Here is a 19,331-nt window from a genome sequence, read left to right on the forward strand (position 1 = left end):
CTTGCGCGCTCCGCGCCACTCTCCGAGCTGGGGAGTCCCAGAGGATCGGCGTGGGCTGGAGGCGGGAGGCGGACTCGCGGGACGCGCCGCCCCGGGGGAGCCCACGTGCCGGGCGCGGGCGGTTGAAACGGTTCTCCGGCGCGCGGCGTGGGTGAGCGATGGTCCGGAGGGGGCGGGCTGAGGCTGCCGAGGAGGGAGCGGCCGGGGCGTGGGAGGCCGTGGGGAGTCGGGACCGGGGTCCGAGACGCTCCTTCGTGGGGCCTTGTGGAGGGTGGGCGAGGGGGTGACCCACGCTGCCGAGCGAGGAGGGCGCGTATGTCCGGGAGTCCGCCGCTTGGTGGGAGCTCTGGTTGGAATGGGCGTGGCCAGCCGTGGAGCTGCCCTACTGTGTGCTGGGTTGGGTCAGGTGAGGAAACTGAGGCAAGCGGAGACCAGTCCGACCGGGGACAGGCAGTGGGAGCGCTCCAGGCCGGTTTCCGGGAGAAAGGGGGGGCCATCCCCTCCTCCACCTCCCCCGATGATCTGCGAGTGACCGAGGCTGAGACTGGGAAGGGAGGTGACCCGGGGAGGGCCCCCCCGGGAGAGGGAGAAGTCGGGATCCAGGGGCCGGTCCAGTTAGGAGAGAGACGCGGAAAACAGGGTGTGTGTGCGTGCACGTGCATGAGTGTGGTGGGCACGAGCCGCGCCGGGGGAAACGTCCCCATCCGAGCCCCGCGACTTCGGTCCTCCCGGCGGCACGTGTGTCTGCTCTCCCCCTGCAGCCGCGCAGCAGGCCCTTAGTGTCGCATCCCCCTGCCCTGGGAGAGCCCGGGAGACTTAGGGACTCCGCGGCTGGCTCCCTACGGAGCCCAGTCCTGGCTTCCTTCTGCTCCAAACCCGTGAGCGCAGGGGCGCCTCGCCAAGCTCCCAGGGGCTCAGAGAAGGGACCCCCGAGCCTGCTTTGCACAGGGGCTGGAAAACGGTGGGGGCTTAATCGCTGCCCGCTGCTTTGTAGGCAGAGCAATTTGTGGTCCCCAGGGCTTCTTTGGGCAGGGAGGCCGGGAAAGGTGCTCTGGGGCCTCTCAGACCCAGAACTAGCAGGTGATTTCAAACATTCCTTCCTCTAAATGTAAAGGACAAGAACTGCAAGAGATCCCTGTCATTTCCCTAAGGCTCCCAACCGTGTCCCTAGTTGTTTTCTAGAATAGCAGCCCCTAATTTAGGAATCAAAATTGGGCCAAAAAGTAAGAAAAATACTTTTTATACGAAGGATGTCTGGGAGGACCTGGAACCTTGTAAAACTCCTAGTAGGACTCCTGTTGGCATGGTGTGGTCCAGCCTAACCCTCAGGGAGAACGGAGCTTCTATAGAAGGATGCATTTAGGTTCTAACTTGGGGTACCACCAGTGGCCTTCCTGTATAGGATAGATGGATGGATGGAAGGGCTCGCAGAGCCAGACTGGGAGCCTGCTGTGTCCTCCTGCTCCAGTTCCCCCTTCCCTTTCCTGACCTCACCACTGCCAGGTGAGAGGGCCCTCTCTCCATCTAAATGGGGGAACTGTGTTGGACAGAATTGCTGCCCCATATCACTTTGTTTGCTATTCCTGAAAGGTGGGTGAATTTCTAAGTCTAAGTTGTTTATCTTCTTCTCTCCCAGACCCCCCTGGCCCATTAATTGTGGACAGCAGCCTAGCTTGTGGTCATTTGCCCTCCCTTCGGCCAGCTGCTAGGATTTCCCTATCAAGGAGCCTTCCCCTCAGAATCACAGGACTTCAGGCAAGAAGTGGGGTAGTTCCTCACCACTAAAAGGTAGTATGCTTTCTAATTATACAATAGAAATATTAATTGTAGGGATAGCAAATAGATGATTGTCCAGAAGACTACCGTATTAAATGTTACAGCTTTTGATCATAGATTATAACATTTTCTTGGGTTATACTTTTAAATGATTTTAATCCATTTATTGAGAGTTGACTGTTATATTTAGACTTATGCTTGTCATCATTTGAAATTAGAATAAAAGTAGTCCAATCAAAATAGATCAAGAATCTGATGTGGCTCCTTCAGTTTCGGTTAAGAGCGGTCTCCTGTTAAAGAAGAATCGCTGCTGTTGTCATCATTAACTAACATTTGTGAAGCACCTACGGAGGCATCAGTTGGTGATAGGAAGAGTCTTCTAGCTACCCCCTCCTCCGACCACAGACCCGGTTTATGTTCTTGGCAGCTTCCCTTGCCACCGCGACCAGTGCCCGAGGCCTGTATTTTGTGTCATATTCCGTTGAACGCTGTAGACAAAACTACATTTTAAAAAAAGAGATGCCCGTTGTACAGGATCTCGAGGTGTATCCAGAACACCTTTATTTTGGGGGACCTGGGCCTGGCAATTCAGTCACAGCAATTTGAAAGTATCATTCTGAAACTTCTTAGACACGGAAATCCCATTCATCTGAGACCTGGAGTAAGGGCCTGCAAGTAGAGAAGGTGTACTGATTGTAGGATGTGTACCCACATTGAGTGAAGACCAAATTTTGGCTCAGTTCTAGGGACCTTGGAGAAAGTGATTGATTGAAGACAATCCCACCAGATGAGTTGCTCATTTCTCTGTCCAAATGGTTGCTGGTCTAAAGAACTTTTTTCTGTGATTTTTTTTTTTCTGGCTTACTTGGTATTCAGTGACAGAAGCATAAAAAGGTTCCTATGTTATTAGCTTATAAAAGAGGCAGAGTAAGCAAATCAACAAACAGCTGTCATCACCAGTACATTTATATTTTTTAACTTGTAATTTATTTATTTTATTTTTTTTGGTGGGGGGAAGGAGGAAGGGATTTCTAAACTTCCTCCTCCTATATGTCCATATGTCTATAGACACCTTGTTATTTACATTATAGTTGTACTTGGTGAGCTATAGTCATTTGTAATGCAAATTTAGAATCATCTTTCTATGATTTTCATACATATGAATACCAATTACTAGGCAGGTGGCATCAATTGTCATTTTTGCTTATGTTTTAGTCATTTGAGGGGGGAAAGCTTATCAAAAAAGACTGGGCTTGACTGAGCACTATAGTAATTTTATTTAGGTTGTTTTGATTTTGGCTTGTACTGTGTATCTGTCTCTGTAAAATATATTTAGAAAGGTAGCCATGTGACTCGTTTAATCATGAATGAATTATTAAGTTTAAAGTTACTGTTTCTTAATATATGTTTTTCATGATATATTTTCAATTTATGTGTTCTTTGAGACATCTAAAATTAATCTCATGTTTTCATTTAGGTCAAAAATTTTCCGTCTATTTTGGGTAGAGCAAAATAACTTTTACTAAAATGGTGTTTTTTACGTGCAATGCATGTGGAGAATCAGTGAAGAAAGGCCAAGTGGAGAAACATGTGAACATATGCAAAAACTGTCAATATCTTTCCTGCATTGACTGTGGCAAAGACTTCTGGTAAGCTTTTAACTATGACTTTTATGACCACGCTCTGGTCTAGTTTTGCCCCACTGAGCTTAAAATGCTCAATAATTGGGAGTCTGCCTACTGGGATCTCTGGACCTTTCCTTTTAATCTCAGCTACCCTATCACACAACTATTTGGGCAATGTTAAGGGACCATGGACCTACAGGTGTCGAAAAGACCTGAATTCTATTCCAGCCTCAGACCTTATTAGCTGTGAGATCCTGGGCAGTCACTCACTCTTTGCTTGCCTGTAAAAACCTTTCATGGCTATTGTGGTCAAGCGACGTGGTAACTATAAAGTGCTGAGCACAGTGCCTGGCACACACTAGTGCTGTGAATCCTGGATTAGTATCATTGTTATTACTGAGAAATATGATAGTGGAATTTTAGAATGAATAATTGATGTGTTCGATAGTATTTTGTATATTTAATATATTAAGATAAGAATTGACATTTTAAATTTAAATCTGTTGAAATGTGTTTTTATATTTAAGGGGTGATGAATACAAAAAACATGTGAAGTGCATCAGTGAAGATCAGAAATATGGTGGCAAAGGTTATGAGGTCAAAACTAGCAAAGGAGATGTGAAACAGCAAGAGTGGATTCAGGTAGAATACATCTTATTTTGTACTGTGTCACGTGGAGGTAAGGGTGGTGATGCTGGTGGTTGTGCTTGGGGTGCCAGGACTGCCGATGTGTCTGTGATTCTGAGGCAAAGGATGCTTGTTGACAGAGAGAGGCTTTGGTGAAGAGAAAGAGGAAGAAGACAAAAAATTAGTAATTACATCACTTTCCCACTCAATACTTATTGCTTCAAACACCACCCTTTCCCCTTAAAGATGGTCAGTACTGTAATGGGTAGTGGAATCCCACACTCTAGGATACTAGCCCTTTGAATAACTACTATTGGCTCTTTGGAAAGATATGTTCGTTGACAGATTTTTATCATCAGATGGATTTCCTAAATCCCTTCTCCAGGAAATGCCAGTTATTAATGGGATGTGATCTGAAATTTGGAAGTCATTTATTTGAAACTTATTTATCCATCAGTGATTATTAGATTTGCAGAACAGCTCTCCAAAAATCCGTTTCATAAAATTTAGTAGATACTAAACGGGATCCAGTGCAGTTGAGAGAAAACTTAATTTTGATCCAAAACATAACTAAATTTGAAAACCAGTTTTGTGGCTCATTCATTTGGCATTTGTGGGACCAAGTGGTAGGAGTCACAAATAGACAACCTGATAGGGGAGAAGATAGATTCACACCCAAGAAAAGATGAAAAGCAGTGAGAATATAGTTGTAGGAATGGAAACAAGCTCCCCCTGACAGTCCACTACAGTGAAACCAGTGCTGGCGATGCAATCCGAGGATGCTGGGTTCAATCCCCAGGAACTTGTTTAATGCCTTTTCCTCCAGTGGGAAATGAAAGAATTGCCCCCAGTCACTTCTGTGTGCCTGTCTGACTCTAGAAATAGGATCATAAGAACCCTCTGACTTAATAAGCAGCATTATCTCTGATTCTTCAGACCTTACTGATTCTAACTCAAGGAAATCAGTTTAAATCAGGGGTTCTTGGTGGGAGGGAGGGAGGGAAGGAAGGAGAGAGAGAGAGAGAGAGAAAAACAGAGCGCGCGCGTGTGTGTGCGCGTGTGCCATAACCCTTTCTCAGAATGGTGTTTTAATATATCTACAATTACAAAGGAAAACAATTATGTTAAAATTGTAAGAAATTTTTTTTTAAAGTTTGTGAATCCCAGGTCAAGAGCTCTTGATTTCAAGGATGCTCTGTAATGTTAACCATTTGCCCAGATGTTTTATTTTTCATGAGAAGGCCACAGATTCATTAACAGGTCTTTGTGACCTTGGCAAGCAAGGTTAAGGCCGGCACTGATTTCTATCATCGTGAGTTTCTACTTGGGTTAGGTTTGGATTTGCTGCTTTTGTGTCACTACTTACATTTGCTGTCTCTCTTAATTTCTTTTGCAGAAGATTCATGAGGTGATGAAGAAACCCAGTGTTAGTCCCAAATTGCGGGAGATTTTAGAAAAAGTTAGTGGTTTTGACAATATTCCAAGAAAAAAGGCCAAATTTCAGGTAAGTAAGTTGAAATCACTTCCTCACAAAAGTGAAAAAGAACATTCTGTAGTCTCAGAGTCCATGGGCACGTTGGGGTTATTTTTTGTTTGTTTTGTTTTTAAGATTGAAGCACATTTTCTTATTGAAACATTTTCTCATTAAGTTCCCATTTAGCCTAGAAAATGTCTTTAAGCCATAAGGTCACACATAGAATTTATTTTACAATACAGAATTTTAGTGGAGAATCCGCTTTTAGACTTCAGACTATGGATTTCCCCTAAGTGCTTTCCCTTGTCACCAACCTTACTCAGTTTGTTTTCAAATAGGTGTTGATGGCAATTTTCAGTGACTGCTGAGGTGGATGTAAAATAAATTCATTTGGATTGGGATTAGTATGAAATCATAGTAGGTCAAGTTCTGAGGTGAAAAGCAGGAGAGAAACTTTAGGTTGGGGGAAAGACAGTTTTTGGGAACTGGAGTTGCCGATCCCCTCAGTACAGACCTCTGGAGAGTCCGTGTTCAGCTGCCCTCTACCCTGCCCTGGGCATGAGGTGTTGAAGACAGGATTTCACAGCCATCAGCAGTCTGGGAGAGGAGACGCCAAAATGGTGAGCAGCGGCAGGGGAAGAACAGGAGTGCCGTGACTACTGGCCTTGCCATTCACGGGCAGAGAAAACACTAGGAATGGCCCATGGTCGTTTTTCTGGAGGAGGTGATCACGCAATAACTCTGAATGTCTTTTCTTGGCAGAATTGGATGAAGAACAGTTTAAAAATTTACAATGACTCTCTTCAGGAGCAGGTGTGGGATATCTTTTCTGAAGCTACCAGAAATGTAAGTCATACCTGAATTAGGCTAAAGTTAAAAGGATCAGTGGTTGGGAGGTGCTTGTTTTCTGCTTTGGGGGTGATGGTCTTCTGTAGAGATTATTTGTCTGACAATCTGTGCGTAACCACAGCCCGGGCGACTGTACTGGAGGGAGGGTTTTTCTGAGGGCCTGGCCAAGGCCTTGAACATCAAACATGTGCCTGGGACGGGCCACAAAGTGCAGAGCTGATCAGGTCCTGTGTGTAGGTGTAACATGCCCTCACATTAACCAGCTTATCCTTTGAATCAAGGAGATTTGGGTTTTGTTCATTCTGATTGTAGGCTGCGTTCCTAGTAGGAAGACTCTTCTTACAATTATTCGTTACCTTTCTGTTGATAAACACCCATGACATCGGCAGTCTATACATCTTCATTTTCCTTGGTCATAGTGGTGTTGGGTATTCTTTTTGTTTTATGCTGTTGAAGACAAACTTATGGGCCTTAATGCACAAATACTTTACAAGCAGAATATGTTTTCAGCTGACGTTGCTAAGTCATTTTGGTCCCGGCAAAGTCTTTCAGAAAATAAACCTAATGCTTAATTCAGAAAAAAAAAAAAAAAAATTGGGGAAGTTTTAGTATCTGTCCAACTTGACATCTGGAATGAGACATCTGGTTTTCAGTCATATAAAAGGGTAGTTGAGGGAAAAAATGCTTTAGGCTCTTTGCAGCTGCCAAGAAGGAAGCCTTTAGGCTACAAGAAACAAGAAGAAGCTTGAACTAGTCACCCTGGTGTGGGTGGTGGGGAGCTCACTCCTTCCAGGGAGGAAGGGGCCAACAGCTGGTGTGGTTGGGACGGCCATTGGCTGCTTGTCGCCTTCCTTGTGGAGCCCCGTCTCTGTGACCGCTGGGGATGGTGACGAAGGTAGGCATTTCTAGGTTTTTCCACATGTTTTAGATAAGGAAGCGGCTGAAGAAACGTTCAGCGACTTGGCCGATATCATGGCTAGCAAGCGACAGAAGCGGGCCTCGGAACCAGGGCTTTGGTTCTCTCTGCCCTAACAAACTCTTCCTCTGAGTTCTAAGAAATGTTGGGGTGGGAGGAGAGCAATATTGAATTGTGTTTTTCCCCCAATAACAAGGGACCAAATACAAAAGAACAAGAGAAACAGCCTCTCAACCAGGTGGAGAATCAGCACTCAGAAAACAAAGTCAAGGCGGCTCCCCTGGAAGGTGGTGAGAAACCAGCCGGCCACCCGGAGGGCAAGAAGAACAAAAGGGAACGCAAGGAGGAGCGGCAGAAGAGCCGGAAAAAGGAGAAGAAAGAGCTGAAGCTGGAAAACCACCAAGAAAACTCCAGCAACCCGAAATCCAAGAAGCGCAAGAGGGCCCAGGCAGAAGGGGATGCCGGGAGGGAAGAGAAGCCAGAAATCAGCAATGCAGAAAAGCGGAAAAACAAGAAGAAAAAAGCCAAGAAGGAGTGCGCACCGGACGCCGAGGTGAATGGCGATGGAAGTCAGGACGGCGAGAGGATGGCGGAAGAGGCTCCCAGAGGGCCCGAGAAGCGGAAACGGAAGCACTCGGAAGGTAAGTTGCAGGAGGAGTCGGGGGTAGGGAGTTTGGTGGCCCCCTGGGGGGCGGTAGGAATGACCCTGCTGTGCTTTCATTTTTTACACTTAGAAGAGGCTGATTCCAAGAAGAAAAAAATGAAACCCGCAGAAGAGGCGAGCGTGGGGGCCGAAGAGGCCGAAGCACCCGTGAAAGGTACGGGCCCGCGGTATGCAACCGAAGGCGGCCGTTGTTTGGGAAACTTGGGAGCAGGGGCCTGGAAGGGCCGGAAGCTGGGGATAGGACGGGTGACATCACGCGAAGTGCAGGAAACAGGGCGGTTGGTGGGAAGTTTTTGGTGATGGGGCGCGCCCCTCCAGAAGCAGGGGGTGCTCGTGGTTGGGTGTGACTCAGAGATGACATCCTGGGTGACCCGACTCCCTTGTGTTGAGGCGCATCCCCCAGGGTCAGCTTAAGTCCTTCCAGCGATAATGGAATCTGCAGAGACTAGCGGGAGAGCCCTGGCAGGCTTGTAATGGGGGCCGTCAGCCAGTGGGGCAGGATGGACGGGGTCCTTCCGTCCTTAGCACACCTCCCCGTTCTGGGAGGGGCCCGAGACCACTTAGGACCAGTCAGGCGGCAAAGGCCCTGCCCGTGAACAAGGTGATGGGGTTAAATGGGGGGCAGGCAGGGGTTTGTGAAAGACTTGGGGGGATTTCTGGTCACCCACAGACTCAGGGAAGTGCAGGGAATGCCCCCGTCTGTCTGTTGTGAGGCTTCTGTGAGGGTTTGCGGTGTGCCCGCCGGGTGGGCTCCCGGAGCACCTGCTTGAAGGCCTTCTGCAGGAAGGGGCCCAGGTACCCACGGCCTCTGCCAGTGTTTGCTGCTGCTCTGGCACCCTAGCTGCCAGGAGGTGGGGGGAGAGAGCGTGTGTTAGCCTTGGGGGCCAAGATGGGGGACAGGCCGCACCCCCACCCAGCCGCAAGAGAGTACGGCGCAGCCTTTTTCCAGAGGAGTTGGCTCGTGGTCACTGTTGCAGCCGCCCAGCCAGCCTTGTTTGTGCAGCAGGTGTTTTACTTACACACACGTTACAATATTCTGTACAATTCATCACATTTTAGGGAAATTCAACTGGAAAGGAACTATCAAAGCTGTTCTGAAACAAGCTCCGGACAATGAAATATCGGTTAAAAAACTAAGGAAAAAGGTACGGGATGTGAAATTAGCATCACTGATGAACTGGTTACCTTACCTCCAAATACCCCGGCCTTTTGTGCCGTGTAATCTGTTAACTTTCCTGATAACAGCCCGGGAGATAGGGAAAAGAAAGAAGCACCGAGTGAGCGCCTACTGTGTGCCAGGGACCATGCTTCAGATCTGGTTTCACGCTAGCCCTATGAGCGGTCTTGTCAGTATGTCCCCCTTCCACGGTGCAGGAAAGTGGGGCAAAAAGAGATAGGGTGACCTGGCCGGAGTCACTGGGCCAGAAGGGGGCCGGTGTTTCTGCCACCTCACGCCCTTTGGTTCCGAGCCCCCACACTGGGCATCCACTCCCTGATTCACAGTGTGTTAGCGTGCCATTTCACAGATGAGCAGACTCAGTCTTAGAACAAGTACGTGCTTTGCCAGCATCGCCCTGCCAGGACTCCTCCAGCCCTAGCTGTGCGACCCTGGAAAAGTCCCTTAACTGGTGTCTGCATCAGTTTCCTCATCTGTAAAATGGAGGTGACGGCCCTTCTGCCCGGGAATGTGCGGCTCAGGTGGGCCATTTGTGGAGTGCTTAGCCCGAACCCTGTCAGTGCCCATTCTGCCTCGGGTGGTTTTCTCTCAGTGTTTGTTGCCGCTTGTTGCCCCGCGGCCCTGGTCCAAAGCTGACTTTACAGAATCAGGAAGCTTTCGGGACGGGGATCCATTTGACGTTCTTTTGTTTATATGAAGGTTTTAGCGCAATACTACGCCGTGACCAGCGACCACCACAGATCGGAAGAGGAGCTGCTCGGCATCTTTAACAAGAAGATCAGCAAGAACCCCACTTTTAAGCTCTTAAAGGAAAAAGTCAGACTTTTGAAATGAACACCTTCCTCCTTCCTTCAGGAATGCCCTGCGCTCCTGCCTCCGCCATCCATCACGATTTGTAAAACTGTTGGAGAATTTGACAGCTACTCCCATTTCGTGTTGTTGTTATTTTTTAAATGTTAAGGAAAATGTATATTTTTGGTAGAGCTTTTAACTGAAAATAAAGATAATTGCTGGCCACTCTTCTAAATTTCTGATCCAGAAAATGACTGGAGCTGAAAAAGTACGAATTTATTTATTAGAATCTACTGATAACTTGGCAGCAATTAAACCCAGTAACAGTGACGTGACATGCCTTATACAGGGAGATGGGAATTGTAATTCCATTCGATTGAAGTATTTTCATTCTTTTGAAGCATTTTGAATCTAGCAGGAATTCTCTGTGAACTCGGTGGCGGTTCCCCCCCGTGTGTGTGAGGGCGTTGTGGAATTCTGTCTAGGAATGACAACCATATTTTATCTTTTGTATATTTGAAGACATGCCCCCTCACCCACAGTGGAACGCTTTGGCTAATTGTTTCCGTCAATACTGGTGGGTTTCTTGTACCTTGTGATGAAGGGCACAGATTGGAGAGATGGTTGGATGGGGTTTGATGGGAAGGTGATTGGCCCACTTGGGATTGATCTTGGGACATTTCTCCGAGCTCCTGAGGTAGAGGTGGGAGGGGACAGGAGCTCTGTTGGAGATTGTGGTTGTGGGTGGCCACTCACACCCATCTTTTACTTCAGAGGGAGAATCCACTATAAGCCGTTCAAGCCGATTTTTAGTAAATGGCTGATGAACAGCCACTCAAAACAAAAACGGGGTGCCGGATGCTGGGGAAAACAAATTCGGAAAGTTAGCGAGGCGCTTCTCGGGCTCGGGAGGCCTGTGGAGCGGCTGAGAAGTGAGGCATTGTCTGGGTCATCTCTGTCTTTGTCTACCTAGATCCCATGGGGATGGGATACGATGGTTGGGTGGGTCTAAGAGAGCCGGGAGGTAGGGATTGAAAGTCCAGAACCTGGGAGGATTTGGGCAGGGCAGATCCAAGCAGGAGTTTTCTCTACCCCAAATAAGTACCATGAGCTAAAAAAGAACCTGGATATAAAAGTTATAGATTCTGATAAAGTACCTTTCACCACGCAGATGCTTTAAAGATAAACTAGGCAGTTGTGACCATATAAGAATTTTAGTATTTGCATAAATAAAATCAAGTCAAAATCAGAAATCCCAAATGGAACATCAAAAAGATAGAAATTTTCTAAAGAATTTTAAAGTATAAAATGGATACATGAAACACGACCCTAGTAGAAATGCAAGTTAAAACAGCTTGGTTTTCACTTTGCTGCAAAATGACAATGATGATGAAAATAGGTGCAAAGTTAGACACTGCGTTGTTGATTGACCTGCAAAGTGATCCAGCTACTGTAGAATTCAAAAAATAGCTCCATACTCTTTGACCTCACAATAAGAAACTTAAGATACGCTGAGCACTGTGCTAAGTTCTGAGGCTCAAATTGGGAAAGCAAGACAAGTCTGCTTTTTCGGAGCCTGTATGTAGGAGATCGTACATGACAGGTCAGCTACAAGTTGGATGGAAAGATCCTGTAGTCCTTAGCTACAAGTCCTCTGGTGTCAAGACATTTGACTGTACTAGGATTTTGGTGGTGAGAAGTTCCTTTTCCGGACCTGCTGAAGAGCTGGGGCTGCTTTTACTGAGGCAGTTGCCAGGAGAATAGCCACAGGGGTTGGGTTATGGCCTTGTGCGTTCTGTGAGTGGATTAGCCTGCCGAACACTAGCCACATCCTGTGTCTCACAGTGCCTTGCTGTTTCCAGCTGGCTTGCCTGCCCCTTAAGTACCAACTAATTGGCAATTGCTAGGGTTGGCTAAACCCCTCTCCACAAGTTCTTTTCCTGTGTTATGACTTTGGAGGCTGGGCAAGAAGCAAGATTTGTGGTTTGGGATATATTGGGACTATTGATCCCAAACAATAGTGTGTTTACCATAGAAAGCAAATACAGAAATTAAGATCTAATGCTTGCCCATGTATTTACAGGATCACTTTTAAAAACTGGAGCCAAAGTGGGAGTCCATAGATTGGACCATGGCTAAAAACAAAGATGGCAAGAGACATGGAGAAATGAATTGAGGTGTTTAGAGAAAGATGGAAAGATGTGTGTGAAGTGATGCAAAGAAAAAAACAAAACCAAGAGAATGATATACACAAATAACTAGAGCAATGACAAAATCACTGAAAGGAATTGTTAGTAATGGAAAAACAAGCCAGGGTTCCAGAAAAAGAATCATGAAATGACTCCTTTTAGCAGAGAGAATGGGAGAGAAATAGGACCAAAAAATGTACATTTTGCCACGTACAACCATTGTATTGGATGTTTAATGTTTGTCTAAATCAGGCATGGGGTTGGAATTGAAATGATTGATGTAAAGATAAAAAAATAAACGTATATTTTTTAAATTTTACAAAGTTATATTGTTTCAATGGAAAGAAGACTCACAATGGCAAAATTAGGGATTCTTAACAAAAATGAAATACAATGTGTAACATACTGATTAATAGTATTTCAAAATCTTGATTCCTAAGATTAGACTGCCATTAGCTTATAATTAATTACCTAGTGATTTAAAAAAATACTTAGTGTGTTTTAGTCAAGGTATATTCTCAATTCCCAGTTCGGTTTTCATTGTCCAAAATTGATTTGTCCATATTTCCTTATGTTCCTCAATCATTTGTCTTTGAAAATCTTGAACATTTATTTTTGGAAACTTTTTTTTTTCCTTTGAAACCTAACAAACATTTGAACTGAATCCACATAAAACAGTTTGGTTTGAAATCCTAATCTTGGGCTTCTTCAAAGCTGGTTTTGAGGAATTTTTTCAAAAAGTTCAAAAGGTTTGTGTAGCACCAACAGAGCCAGTGGATTATGCCCATTATTTTCCCTGACTTTAGTTGGTGAAGTGCTTTGTAAGCTGCAACCCTTTCCTTCTGAGGGAGTTTAGGGACCGCATATTAAACCTGAGTAAAGGACAAGAGGAGGGGCTGGGGAGAGCTACTGTACATGGGCAGTGTTTGAGCCCCTTCTCCTCATTGTGCTTTTTAGAAATCACCAGAACATATCCTCAGTATGACTTTTCTGCCTGCCATGGGGGATGGAGAAGCTACCACATTTCTCTCGGCCTCTTGGAGGAAGTGTCACTTTTAATTGAATTTCAAATTTCACTGGAGGGAGACTTTCTGATTGTAGTTTCTCCTTGTTCTGCTCTTGCTGAAATGGGCTTTGGGAGTGAAAAGAGCTAGTCCACCAATTCCATTGTCTTTTAACTATGGCAGAAGGGTTCTTGGTGAGTCACAGGGGGGCTAGAAAAGTGAATGAATCCATCAATCCTGAGACGTGCCAGGAGCATGGCACATCTCTGAGATACTAGGCAAGGACACGGAGAAGAGGAAAGCACTTCCGTTCCTCATTTCAGTCAGGTCTCTTGGGGGTTTCTTGGCAGAGACACGAATGGCTTGCCATTTCCTTCTCCAGCTTCTTTTATAGATGAGGAAACTCGGGCAAACAGGGTGAAGTGACTTGCTCTGGGTTCCCCAGCTAGTTCGTGTCTGAGGCAGGTTCGAATTCAAGATGAGTCTCCTTAATGAGCTTCAGGCTGCCTCCCTGGAAGCTTCTCCAACCAGTTATCAGTCTGGAGTAGACCAGACGTGTCATATGCTGCCTACGTGCAGCCCACTGCTGCCTTTGTGATTGAGAGCTGTTTAACGAGAACAGACTTGTAACATGTGATGTCTCAGTCCACATGCTTCCCGAAGGGCTGCTCATAACTGGTGTCCCTGTTTCTGGTTGGATGTGACCCCCCTCGTTTGGACAGTGGGCATCCTTCGTCTGTTTTTCCTGCATGGGGGATGAGGTGGAACCCTCCAGACCTCATTGCGATGATTCTGTTACCTGTGAACAGGAGCAGACTTTGCCATGGGTAGGGAGTCTCTTCTCCACCTGTACTCACATCCTTTCTGACGGCAACACGATGTTTTAGGTCTCCCGTAATGTTACTGATCCCAGAGGATCGACAGAGTTATCAGTGATGCTCACTTAACTTTTTCCCCACAAAACCCTTATTCACATCGGGAGGATTCTATAGAATGCGATTTGGGAAATGCTGATCTCAGTGGTGGGATGTGCTTTGAGAGGGCTGGCAGGGTTCTGATCTCCATGAATAGACTTCTTTTGCCTTTGCAGTAAGTTTAACAATGGCCCCTCAGTTTCTCAGAAAGCCCTGGGTACCTGCAATTTTACACCTAGGTTTACTGTTACTAAAATCCATCTATCTGTCTATCTCCGGGTCACATAGAATCAGTTACAACACATGTTTCGGGAATAATAAATAACGGTCACTGAGTGGGAGGTAGTACTAGAACCATAAGAGCAATTCAGGAGCAGCCCTTGGACCTCTCAGTAAATAAATTCTTTCTTTGTAGGAAGGGACTCCTTGAGAAGCAGAGCTTTCCAAAGATGGAATATGTAGCCTCCCTAGGGAGTGCCTGATGGGGCCCTGGAGCTGCCTAAGCAGAGGCTGGAGGACACACTTGGGGATTTTGAAGAAGGCCCTTCTACTTGCAAGGTAGCTCAGCAAGTCACCTAAACTCGGCAGTTTTCCCTTAATGTCTACAAAACCCTGGGTGGAGGGAGATCCTTGGAGAAAGTAACATCCTTCAGGTAGGGATTAGCTTAGAGGACCTTTTCAAAGCAAGGAATCGGAGTCCTTTTTCCCCCCGAGACTGTGTCTTCATCAGGTAAAAAGAAGCTCCACTAATGCAGATCAGCAGCTGTACCTTACTATATTGGAGTGTCTAGGCAGGGGTCCTCAAACTTTTTAAACAGGGGGCCAGTTCACTGTCCCTCAGACTGGTGGAGGGCCGGACTAGAGTAAAAACAAAAACTTTGTTTTGTGGGCCTTTAAATAAAGAATCTTTATAGCCCTGGGTGAGGGGGGTAAACGTCCTCAGCTGCCGCTTCTGGCCCGCAGGCCGTAGTTTGAGGATCCCTGGTCTAGAGACATAAAATACAAAAATGAGATGGTCCCTACCCAAGGAGATTCCATTGTTCTGAAATTTTAGATTCTGTTTTCGGGGGCTTGGAGTCAGCTCCGGCTGTGTCCCCCACTGGTGGTCATCAATGCCTGGAGAGCCTGAGCTCTTCCTCTTCTCTGCTGCTTGCCTTCCCTGGGCTCCCTCCTCACTCTTCAGAAAAAGCCTTTCCCAATGTTCCTGAATGCTGAGCAAGCACTAAGAGCCCCTCCTGCCTTGTCCAGAGATGTGTGTGTATTGCCTTCCCCTGCAGCTTGTCCCCTCGGGATCTCATTGGACAGGGGTCCGAGTAAGCACCGAGAGCCCCCACCTTTGTCGTGGGAGGACAGGGCCTTCCTTAGCCCACCAGCACCTCGTTACTTCTGTTTTCTGACTTACGTGGTGATTATTTCCGCTAATCTAGGTGCCGTGGGGACCAGCTCCGACTCCCACCTCCACAAATATCCAATGCGTTCAAGAAGTGTCCTAACTTTGGGAACCTGTGGGAGATTGCGCTCCGTTTCCTAAATTCATGGGAAGTACTGGCCACTTGTCAGTAAGACTTTTAAGGTGAATAAGCCCATGTTCATGTCCGTTAGAATGGGCAGTGGATTTCTTAATTGAAGATATTGGATGGATGGATCAGCCTCATGTCAGATATCCCGTTTCTGTCCTTTTGATGTCCCCAGAAAACCAGCAAGCTCGGTCCCCACTCACTAGAAAGGATGATTGGCTTTGTGATGATAGTCATTTTGGTCAGACTTCATTCAAGGCTATTTTTTTATTTTTAAAGTAGCTGCTAGAGAGGTTCTAAGAACAGTGTTTGTGCTTCAGGGAAATAGAGGTTTCTTTGTTTTTTGTCCTCAGGGTAAAAATAGTAGTTCAGCTTCTTTTTTCACTTGGTTAACTAAGAAATTCAGGGGAACCTTAATTTATTCCTGGGTAACAGCCATTAAAAGGTCTTTTTTGTCATTTTAATTGTAATTACCTAGAAAGTACGTCTGTTCATTAAAGTTAAAGGTCTAACACTGATGTAAAGGTCAGTTCTCTTATTTACCCACAGAGCAGGTATTGTATGAGCTGCTGAAAGTGGAGCTTTTCTGCACGACCGTCCTGGTGACCCAAGGCTGCTTCAGGAACCATCAGCTTCTGGAAAGACCTCATGTTATTCAGGGTGCCGAGTTTCTCCACTGTGGATATTGAAAATTTGGTAAGGAAGAAATCCCCCAACAAGTAAATTGACGTTTCCAACATCATTCCTTCCAGGTGCTAACGATAATAAAGTAAAACAATAGCCCAGTTAGCTAAATTAAATAAGGAAGTTCTATTTGTGTCATTTGTTTGTGCGTGTGCCTGCTTGAATGTGAACTTTGTGCAGGTAGGGAGTGGGAGCACGCCTAGTACACCACAGCTTAGCAATTATCATTCATCTCTTGAATTGAAAGGGATTATTTGGAAGTTAGATTTCTGACAACTTTAGTCCCGTAAGGTACAGTCACTGACTTTGAAGTAGGCAAATAAGCAATGGAAACGGCTGTCTAAAGGCCGCTGCGCGTAAGAGTGCAGGACGGACTCTTTTCCAGCCTTTGCTGACCTAGAATCGTATGGGAAATGTAGAAATCGATTTAATGCTTGGTTGTCTTGTTTCTCACAGCAAAGAGGGCAGAGAAGGGAAACTGGGAGGAGATGAGGGGGAAAAGCAGCTGCAAGTGTTCCATTACCTTGGTATCCTGTGACCACTGAGTTGTTTGCCATGTGTGCAGAGGCATCTCAGTGGGATGAGGAGGAAATTCCCATTCAAAATGTCAGATGAGCTCAGGGGCTACTTTGTGAGCTTGAAAGGGAAAAATAGCAAAATAGAATGTATCACAATATACTCTTCTGTCGAAAAGTGACCCTCTTCCTTGTGGCTTCAGAAACGTTGAGACTCCGATGTAAGAAAAATGATGTCACTCCCACAAGGTTCTATTGGCAGATTGCATCCTGAAACTAGCAAACTACTCCTTTTCTTCAGGGTTTTAAGAGTAAGCCCCGGGGGTTGCTTTTTCTGAGAGGGTTGCTCATGAGCCCTTATCCAGGAATGTCCCCCATTGTCAGACATTACCTGATATGCTGATGATTCTCACTTCTATACCAATATTTCTCCTGATCTCTAATCTTTTAAAAACATGTTTTAAAATGTTTCCAATGATATGTAAAAGCAGTTTTTAACATTTTTTAAAATTTTGAATTCCAAATTCTCTCTCCCTTCCTTTCCTTCTCTCTCTTTGAGGAGGCAAGCAATTTGCTATAGATTATAGATATATAGACATGCAAAGCTTATTTCCATATTAGTCTTTTTGTGAAAGAAAATATAGACCCCCCCCCAAAAAAAAAACTCACTAAAACAAGAAAAAAAAGAAAGCAAATACGCATGCTTCAATCTACATTCAGACTCCATCGGTTATTTCTCTGGAGATGGATAGCATTTTTCGTCATAAGTCTTTTGGAATTGTCTCGGGTCATTGTATTGATCAGAAAAGCTTAGTCATTGCTAGTTGGTCATTGTGCAGTATTGCTTTTAATGTGTACAGTGATCTCCTGGTTCTGCTCACTTCACTTTGGGTCAGTTTTTCTGAACTCATCCTGATCTTCACTGCATGTAGCCAACTAGTACTGCATCCCAGATCCCACACCGCACCTTGTTGAACCATCGCACAGTTGATGGGCGTCCCGGTAATTTCCAATTCTTTGCCGTCACAAGAAGAACTGCTTTACATAATTTTTGCCCATACAGATTTTCTCATTTCTTTTTTTGGATGTTTTGGGGGAAGGGTCCTAATAGTGGTTTTGTAGGGTGAACTCTGGCAGGCACTAGTAGGAAATAAATAAGGGATGTATAAGATACAACCAGTTCAAAAATCTTGTTGGGATTAGGAGACTGATACGGTAATTGTTTAGAAAAGAACACAAAACAACGGATGCTATTGTGCTAAATGGATATGCCAAATTTTATAGGATTGTTTACAAAGGTAAATCAGCACAGAAAGAGAATATTACCGGTGCTCCAAGGCTACACTTTAGTAGAATTTCAAGTTGGTGGCTTGATTCTCCTGCTTGGTAGTTTGCCAAAAGACCCTGGATATACAGAAATGGAGGAGAGGCAATTTAATAGTGTTTGTCTCCAGACTTTCTTCAATATCATCGGTGTGAGCTACATTGAAAACATTGGGAAGAGTAGATGAAAGGTCTTTGGGACAAAATGCAAATCCCCTAAAACCATGAAAGGTAAAATCTGATCCGATGTGCACATTACACATACACAAACTCTCCAAGTCAAGGTTGAATTCTCAGGAGTATATTGAGTTACTGGCTAACCCTGACTTGACCCTTTAGGAAGGAGACAATACATATAATAGTGCATTTGATAGAAGGAATGTGCTCCCTATAAGCCATAGACTCTTGTCTGTAATTGAATTGCATGAGGGGCGGGATGGGAAGAGAGAGAGAGTAAGTTTTGGAAAGGTGAACAGGGTATCTTTGGGAAACTAAGAAAAATGAAAAGAGAGGTATTGTTGGAAAATGTGATATGATCTGCCCAACTGTTAACGTCTTTGTTTAAAAGGATATCAGTGGAAAGGCTAGGAAAAATAACTTTAATAAATGTCTTGCTTTAAAATTGCTATTTGTTACATAGGATGGCTCTAAAGAAGGGGGAGATGGACGGATACAAGGGATATTCTGGTGATGTAAGAAAGAAAACATTTAAAAAACAAAAAAAAATTAAAAATGTCCTTTGTATCAAGTTGGAATTTCTACTTTGAGATCTCTTATTTATTATGGAAATGCCAAAAACATATCGGTAGATCCATTTTTCATTAAAGGAAATAAAGCAGAAATCTGAAATGTTTTGTCTCTGACTAAAAGACTAGCCCAGGTAACAGTGGCTCCATCTTCACAAGATTCACATGCAGAATTGCTCTATTTTAAAGCGGTGTATATGCGGTGCTATATTACATGTTGAATACAGATTTAGAGCTGGAAGGGATAGTAGGCCAACGGCCCCTCACATTACACAAGTCAACATTCCCCCTGAAGGGGATGACCGAATCTCCCCTCAGTGTTCTAAAGGGTTTGACTTTTATAGCTCACGAGTTATCATTTGATATCAGCCAGTCAGATTTGATTTGCTTTTTATAAATGAGTATATAAATATATGTATATAATAAAATGTATAAAAGTATATATTTTATAAGTAAATATAACATTTATAAATGCTTTTATAAATTACTCATGAATAATGAGTAATTATTTTTTATAGTAATTAGCATAAAAACAACCC

At 44.9% G+C, this 19,331-nt stretch overlaps 1 protein-coding gene across 2 annotated transcripts; it reads left to right on the top strand.

Annotated features, from left to right (window-relative positions):
* Positions 1–54: 54 nt before the first annotated feature.
* LYAR (Ly1 antibody reactive) lies at positions 55–10,135 on the top strand. Of its 2 annotated transcripts, none has more exons than XM_051967188.1 (10): positions 55–151; positions 1,637–1,788; positions 3,254–3,425; positions 3,929–4,043; positions 5,425–5,532; positions 6,265–6,348; positions 7,464–7,908; positions 8,002–8,085; positions 8,991–9,076; positions 9,808–10,135. In XM_051967188.1, the coding sequence occupies exons 3-10, from the start codon at positions 3,304–3,306 to the stop codon at positions 9,940–9,942; spliced, it is 1,179 nt and encodes a 392-aa protein (XP_051823148.1). In that variant the 5' UTR covers positions 55–151; positions 1,637–1,788; positions 3,254–3,303; the 3' UTR covers positions 9,943–10,135. The 2 variants fall into 2 exon arrangements, with proteins under 2 accessions (XP_051823148.1, XP_051823149.1); XM_051967189.1 differs by lacking the exon at positions 55–151 and adding an exon at positions 323–406.
* Positions 10,136–19,331: the final 9,196 nt, after the last annotated feature.

The sequence above is a fragment of the Antechinus flavipes genome, chromosome 6, assembly GCF_016432865.1.
Source record: "Antechinus flavipes isolate AdamAnt ecotype Samford, QLD, Australia chromosome 6, AdamAnt_v2, whole genome shotgun sequence".
Classification (NCBI taxonomy): domain Eukaryota; kingdom Metazoa; phylum Chordata; class Mammalia; order Dasyuromorphia; family Dasyuridae; genus Antechinus; species Antechinus flavipes.

Bases quoted from the DNA above. Each gene is read 5' to 3' on its own strand.
- LYAR (XM_051967188.1), top strand. From the start codon at position 3,304: ATGGTGTTTTTTACGTGCAATGCATGTGGAGAATCAGTGAAGAAAGGC. The intron at 3,426-3,928 runs GTAAGCTTTTAA...TTTATATTTAAG, and splicing joins GACTGTGGCAAAGACTTCTG to GGGTGATGAATACAAAAAAC. The intron at 6,349-7,463 runs GTAAGTCATACC...CCCAATAACAAG, and splicing joins TTTCTGAAGCTACCAGAAAT to GGACCAAATACAAAAGAACA.